General features: G+C 27.1%; 1 protein-coding gene across 1 annotated transcript; it reads left to right on the forward strand.

Moving 5' to 3' along the window:
- Positions 1–313: 313 nt before the first annotated feature.
- Positions 314–5,874, forward strand: LOC107495798 (abscisic acid 8'-hydroxylase CYP707A1). Its single transcript, XM_016116983.3, has 9 exons — positions 314–697; positions 1,230–1,566; positions 2,140–2,289; positions 2,521–2,769; positions 3,190–3,279; positions 3,434–3,512; positions 3,676–3,782; positions 4,186–4,304; positions 5,358–5,874. The coding sequence occupies exons 1-9, from the start codon at positions 459–461 to the stop codon at positions 5,455–5,457; spliced, it is 1,470 nt and encodes a 489-aa protein (XP_015972469.1). The 5' UTR covers positions 314–458; the 3' UTR covers positions 5,458–5,874.
- The last annotated feature ends 2,100 nt before the right edge of the window (positions 5,875–7,974 follow it).

Raw genomic sequence — 7,974 nt, forward strand, 5'->3', positions numbered from 1 at the left:
TTTTCAGTTATACTTATTTGTATATATGAGAATCACCATGAGTCCTTATTGACAAGGATGTATATAATTGGGTCCAAATATCACCAATCAATAAATATATACACGGCCATAATATGAACAATTTTTTTTTGTCTTTATCAATCATTTCCCACCATTCTAGCTACATATTTTTTTTTCTAATTTTTCTTTAAATGAAAAAAAATATATATGACTCAATGACCTCAGCAAAAGCCTAGGCCACAACCTTGTGATGGCTTCTATATAAGGTTGTCTCTCCCCCCATATAACCTCAATCACTCTAAATAAAGGAGCAGAGAGTTTATATTATTTGAGCATTATTATTATTATTATTTCTCCACATTTCATTAATTTTTCTTTAATATTTGCTAACCCTCTAACATTTTTTCCCTCCTCTTCAATACTCCCAAACAAAAAAGAGTTTTGGTTATTCCAAAAACATGGATGTAATATTTGTTTGCTCTACTCTCATTCTCCTCACCTTATTTTCATCAATCATGTTATTATTATTCTCTCCAAAAAGAATTAGAAGAAGAAGAAGATCTCAAATCCATCATCACCACACAAGTACTATGATTCCAAAGCTTCCACCAGGTTCAATGGGGTGGCCTTACATAGGGGAAACCCTCCAACTCTATTCTCAAGACCCCAATCTTTTCTTCTTTACCAAACAAAAAAGGTTGCATAACTTTTCCTACTTTTGGGTGGCATTTCTAAATTGTTTCACAATAAAAATATATAAAAATAAATGGTTGTCATGAAACCACTCGTCCCAAAAGTTTAAGCTGATAGGAGAAGGTAACACTAATGGTTTTATATTTCTAACATTCCTCTCAAGTAAGAGCCTCTCTTTTTGGGTTTGCTTGATTTTCTATTTTTTTCATTTTTTGGGTTCACTAAGGATCGAACTCTTGACATATCGGATATAGAGTTCTGATACCATGTCATGAAATTATTATGGTGATTTTTTCAGTAAAAATATCTTTATATGAAAATAATATTATAAATCGTTAGATGATTTGATATGTTTGACTAAACTATCTAACAGTTCACAATATATATCATATTTGCATGAAGATGTCTTTTTAGAAGTAGCAATTAAAAAAAATAAATAAAATAAAAATCTAATTCCTTATATTTGATGTTAATGATGCAAATTAAATGAAAGTGTTAATGTAGTAATTTTGAAAGATTATGGTTATGATTGTTAGGTATGGTGAGATATTCAAGAGCAACATACTAGGTTGTCCATGTGTGATGCTTACAAGCCCTGAGGCAGCAAGGTTTGTGTTAGTGACTCATTCACACTTGTTCAAGCCAACATACCCAAAAAGCAAGGAACGTTTGATTGGTCCTTCTGCCTTGTTCTTCCACCAGGCTGAATACCACATGCGCCTTAGAAAGCTTGTTCAGAGGTCCCTCTCTCTTCAATCACTCAAGATTTTGGTCCCAAAAATTGAAGCCTTAGCTCTCTCTTCCATCCAAAATTGGGCTCCTCATCATAATAATAATGCCCATGTTGTTAACACATTCAAGGAAATGAAAAGGGTAGGTTTAATTTCTATCTTTACAATTTAATGAATTTACATTACACCACATCTGGCAGTTAATAGCGATTATAGAGTCGGATAACAGCAATTTTTTACCGTTGCAGAACAAATAATAGCGATTGTCAATCCACTAGAAGATAACGTACGGCTAAACATTTAGCAACGATTAATATTTAGATAATATTATTAAATTTAGAATATACTAAATTTGTAAAGTCTAGAGGTGCATTTTAGGATGACTATGCTATAATAATTATGATATTTTAAAAAGCATTTGTTAAAAATTAAAGTAATATTTTTTTATTATTTAATAATATTTAAAAATTAAAGTATATTCGTACTGAATTCACCTGTTAATTGTAGAACAAAAAGAATAACATTTTATGTTAATATTTTTTATTGCATATGATGAACACATGAGTTTCACATTCATTCCCTGCCTTTGTCTTATGTGTATATGTGCATATATTAATTATTAGCTATAAAGTATGATATATATTTAATTATTGTGTATGTGTAATGTGGGTCAATAATTTAATGTGGTCCAAACTATTGAATGCTTTTTGTGCAGTTCTCTTTTGATGTTGGAATCCTTACAATTTTTGGGTATCTAGAGCCACATTTGAAGGAGGAGCTAAAGAACAACTACTGGATTGTGGACAAAGGCTATAATTCTTTTCCATCTACCATTCCAGGAACACAATATCAAAAAGCTCTCTTGGTATTTTCCTTTTCTTTTTGTTATTATTTTTAAAAAAAATATAATCTCCCTTTGTCCAATCATATTATAATTTTCTATTTTTTGTTTTTATTTTTAGTATTTTTTATTTTTTATAATTTTGTAAATAAAAAGAAAATAAAAAATTCTTCTTTTGTTTCCACTAACTTTTTTTTTTAAATTTAGTAAGTGCATTGATTTGAATGTTTATTTGGTTAAATGAATAATGTGTAGGCAAGAAAGAAACTTGGGAAGATTCTATGTGAGATAATTTGTGAGAGAAAAGAGAAGAAATTGGTTGATAGAGATCTATTGAGTTGTCTACTAAATTGGAAAGGTGAAGGAGGAGAAACTTTGAATGATGATCAAATTGCAGATAACATTATTGGAGTGCTTTTTGCTGCTCAAGACACCACAGCTAGTGTCATGACATGGATAGTCAAGTATTTGCATGATCAACCCAAGCTTCTCCAAACTGTAAAGGTATGTATACATATATATACAACTTTCAAATAATTTCACAATATATTTTCCAAAGAAAATTACAAGAGTCATGCGTAGTTGTTTTCGCAATATTTTAATTTAGCGACGGTTTTAAATAGAAAATTGTTGCTATTTGTCTAATTTGGCATAGTGTTAATATATTTAGGTTTAAATTAATGAATGAATTAATAATATATTTTAGAAAAGATTTAGCGACGGTTATACCAACGATTGCTGAAAATTACAGCTAAATTCATTGATTTTGTGGCAATTTAAAACCGCCACTATTAAAAAAATCGCCGCCTTTTCGCGTTTCTCTTGTAGTGAAGGTTATGATTTTAAGTTAAAATATGATTTATGATGCATTTTTTATATATATGTCAATAATGCTAAATAAATGTGGTATTGATTGGATTGCAGGCAGAACAAAAGGCTATTCAAAAGTCAAATGAAGTAGATAACCTTCCATTGAGTTGGAACCAAACTAGAAACATGCCAATTACCTATAAGGTACAATATATAATGCAAGTCACATACACCTAGATATATTATCCTATTTATTTATTTAATTTTAGAAAGTGCATTACGTTTTTCAATTTAGTATTATTAGTATTGTTGTTGTTAATTAATTAAGCATGTGTGAAATGTAAATGTTAATTATTAGGTTGTGTTAGAGAGCTTGAGAATGTCAAGCATAATATCATTCCCTTTCAGAGAAGCAGTTGCTGATGTTGAGTACAAGGGTAAGACTACTCTAATATATGTATCTTAATTAATTACTAAAAAATCATTTTTTTGGAGAATAGGTTTTTCTTAATTTTATCCAAAAATGCACCATGCAAAGTGACATGTGAAAATTACTCTTATCTACCAAAGTTAAATAATATATTAATAATTTTGAAACAGGGTTCCTTATACCAAAAGGGTGGAAAGCAATGCCATTGTTCAGAAATATTCATCACAATCCAGAATTTTTCTCTGAGCCTCAGAAATTCAACCCTTCAAGGTTTGAGGTAAGCATGAAAAAAAAAGGAATATAATTATAATATGTACGGATAAGGCTGGTGTGTATGGTTGAAAAAAAAATATTTAATTTGTTGATATTTAATTTAGGTGAAAACTCATGTACAGTCGATTTCACGTGAAATTGATAATTGAGAGCCTTTAGATGAAAATTTAGTCAAATCATTTAATGCCTCTCAATTATCAACTTCACGTGAAGTCGACTGCACTTAAACTTTTACCTAAAATTTATCATGCCATTGTATTTTGGTGTTGATTTTTATTTTCTATTTTTCTTAACACACAAACTTTTTTTTATTTATATTTAGATTTTAATATTGTTAAACAGAAACTTATTATTTTTATGATAAGGTTATTTTTTTAATTTATTATTTTTTTTTTTTTAAATTATAGGTTGCACCAAAACCCAATACATTCATGCCATTTGGCAGTGGAGTACATGCCTGCCCCGGTAATGAGCTAGCAAAGCTTGAGACCATGATTATGGTCCATCATTTGGTCACCAAGTTTAGGTACATACATTTAACTAATTAAGAATTAATTTGCAAGAAAATAATATAATAATGATTATGTAAATCAATTAATTTTCCTATCTAGAATTTATTTGTTGTGACATGTTATTAATTATAGTTTGTATATTTATACACCATAACCGATATTTCTTCACAAATTAAATAATGAATTAGAATATTATTAGTATCATTATTAACATTACTATTGTCATTATTATCTTTTCTCAAAATTTGGCATTTCATATTTAGTATTTACGTCACATCATGTTTGTAAGATTTTGGTGCAAGATTACTAAAAAATATGTGTGTCTGTGAGAGAGAGAGAGTATTAGCAAAACAAGAATAATAAAAAGTACCTAAAGTGAGATATGTTAATTTAGTGATTAGAAAGAAAAATAATGATTATATATGACAAATGACCCCAAGGAGCCAGCCTAAAAGCATCTAAAACTTCGACAATACCGTTTACTAAAATCAAGTTATTAAATTAGTTTTTTTTTTATAAAATATATATATTAAAATATAAAATATACATAATATTAAGAATTGATTTAATAATTAATTTTTTACGTATATATACTAATATTTTAGTTTAATACGAAATTAGATCATATATAAATGTGAGAGGAGAAAGGATTTTGATTAATGTGTCTATTAATTCTTTTTTTATTTGTTATACATAAAATTAATAAAAATCAAATTAATTGGGATGTCAAGTGCTTATAACTTAATTAAGAGGTTCAGAATTTAAGTATTGATAATAACCAAAAATTATTTTTTATAAATTATATATAACTAAAAATATTTTTAGACACCAATAATCTTTTTTATATTTCCATCATATAAGGTATATTTTTTAGAGGAAAAATAATTTTAAGTGCTTCATTTTCAGAAATTATGAGAAAAATGCCTTTGTGCAACATTCACTATTATTGTTCTAAAACTTTGGTATGGCAATTCCATTTTAATAACTAATTAAATTTTTTATTTCCTTATACCATTGTTTATTTTTTGTAATAATGTCTCATAATTATTAATTTTTAAATGTTTCAGGTGGGAATTGGTAGGATCAGAATGTGGGATTCAATATGGGCCATTTCCATTGCCATTGAATGGACTTCCAACCAAATTTTGGAGAGAATCTACCACCTAGAATTCAAATAAAGAAGATGCATGCTATCATATCTAGTCACAAAATCTTTTTTTTTTAATATATATTTAATATTAATTAGAGTTAATCACCAAAACGGGCATTGAAAGATTCTAGTGTCAAAGAATTAAAATGGATCCAAAAGGAAGAAACGATTAAAAAAAATACCCAAAAATATATAATAAGACATTTATAAAAATGGTTTAATCATGAATAAATTTATTCATAATTAAACTATTTTTTTTTGAATCTTACAGAATCCGTTTTGGTAATTAATTTTTAATTGTCATGTATTTTTTCATGGTGGGCATAGTGGGCACCTCAAAATTTTTCCCCCACTATCCTTAATCTTCCCCACAATTGAAAGAAAGAAAAAGAAAGGAAAAAGCCTCTAAAGGGGATGTTGTATTATTATTTTAATTTTTTTTCCTCCTTCTCTTAAGCTAAGCATGATGAATCAAATTCTACACCTTCATTCTCTCTTCCTTGTCTATGATTAATAATAATGGTGCATTAAATTCACATCTGTTTAAAATAACTACCTCCTAAAATTGGCTTCTTAGAAATGAATGTCATATAAAAGCATTCCATCTTAATTGAGTTTGAATCCTAAGATGATATAAAAAAAAATGAAAGAAAGAGAAGTAATCACAAATTGGTCAAATACTCAAATCAAATTATTAGATAAAGTTTTTAATAATAATATAATAAAGTTTAAACACGTTTACTTTGGGTTGTTGGGCTAGCCATTCTTCTTGATCCTTCTTTCCATGGATCATAAATGGAATATCCTAAAATAAAATAAAAAATGCCTAAAGTAATAATAAAGTGAGGAATAATCTCTTTTAAATTAATTAGGTAGAATTAACTCATAATAGAAGATATTGATGACCCAAACTTGAAAAAAGAAAATTATTATATTCTTGGATGTGCTCATAAAGAGTGGTAGCTAAAATTTTATTTAGCTATTTAAAACCAATAGATATTTTGTTTTTGTTTTTTTTTTTTGTCTCATGAATAGATATTTTGTTTAAGTAATAAGTTCATAATTAGTAAGGATAATAATAATAGAATAAAATAGAATTTAAAACTTCATTCGAATCCTATTTACAAGTTTAAATCGATCCTTCAACTACTTACACTTTAAATTTTCACCCCAAATCTATTTCATGCAAAAAAATAAATTTATTTTAACTCAAACATAATATGTAATCTTTCCATATTTTATGATATTAAATATTATTTATTTTTGTATTATTAACAAATTTAATGCAAAAAAAAATCGAAAATTTTAAAATTTCAATCATATATATATAACGGATAAAGTTATTCTAGCACCCAAAAAGTTATTTATTTATATAACCTTAATTTTTTAAATAAGCAAACATAACTTTAACTAATAATTGTCTGATTTCCAAACAAATCTTCAGGCACCTGGGATCCCCTGGCATATGTTGTATTTGTGGACTATTCTTTGCCTAAAGGGACCTACCACCATTTAGTTACAATAGAAGCTTGGTAGCCTTAAATCCATGAATAAATAAATAATTAAACAAAATTTCAAAAAAAAAAAAAGCAATATGAGTATATATGTCACCATGAGAAATACTAAAAGAGCATCCAAATTTATTATTTATGACCATCAATTTTAGTCATTAACCTAATTCTTTTAATTTAATAATTTAATAAAATACTTTAATTTTTTAAATATTAATAATTAACTACTTGTCAAAAATATTAAATTCTGATAATTCCCTAACATTCATTTGTTATTATTCCTTTGTTATTATTGTCTTTTGTGTCAGGTGCTTTGATATTTTATTTCTCCTTATGAATGAGGACCACAGTAGTGCCTAGTCCCTACTACTAAATTTTGTGATGAATTTGGACCACTGCGCCCCCAAAATTATGGAAGGGACCTCAACACAGCATTCAATATATTTGCTTGTTCCTTTCAGCCAGTCTATGTTTTTTTATTTGGTCCTATGCAACATCAACTTCGATATATGATGAGTGGTGAAAATTATTTGTATTTTTTTCCCTCTTATTTTAGTTTTGAGCCTATATAATGGGAGAATTTAAATTGTTACCTATATCATTTTTATTATTACTTGCCTAGTTGGTAGAATTAATTCGTCATAATAATGTAAGAATAAATTTATTATTTAAATATTATTGTGTTGTATGCATGTACAATGAGAAGTGTTTATTTATAGGGAAAAAATGCAATCTAATTATAATAACAAAATCAATCTAATACTAATGACGTCTAACATCTTGATAGTCTTATCAAAGATGTGTGAATTACTGAATTTATGATCCTAAATTTTAAAGAAATCCAACTAATTTAATTATTTTCTTCCATATTCAAATTAAAGTTTCATTTTAGCGTTTGAAACAACAAAATTTTAAAGATTAACTTTCAAGGTTCTAAAGTCTTTGTAATTTTTTTATTAGAAATTCAGCTAATTTAACTTAATAACTATGACTATTTATCTTTGTACAAGTGTTATTATTTCA

This window comes from Arachis duranensis, chromosome 6 (genome assembly GCF_000817695.3).
Source record: "Arachis duranensis cultivar V14167 chromosome 6, aradu.V14167.gnm2.J7QH, whole genome shotgun sequence".
NCBI classification, from domain to species: domain Eukaryota; kingdom Viridiplantae; phylum Streptophyta; class Magnoliopsida; order Fabales; family Fabaceae; genus Arachis; species Arachis duranensis.

What these genes read in the sequence shown, in the direction of transcription:
- LOC107495798 (XM_016116983.3), top strand. Translation starts at nt 459, where the DNA reads ATGGATGTAATATTTGTTTGCTCTACTCTCATTCTCCTCACCTTATTT. An exon ending in AATATCAAAAAGCTCTCTTG is followed by an intron (nt 2,290 to 2,520) that starts GTATTTTCCTTT and finishes AATAATGTGTAG; the next exon opens with GCAAGAAAGAAACTTGGGAA. An exon ending in ACATGCCAATTACCTATAAG is followed by an intron (nt 3,280 to 3,433) that starts GTACAATATATA and finishes GTTAATTATTAG; the next exon opens with GTTGTGTTAGAGAGCTTGAG.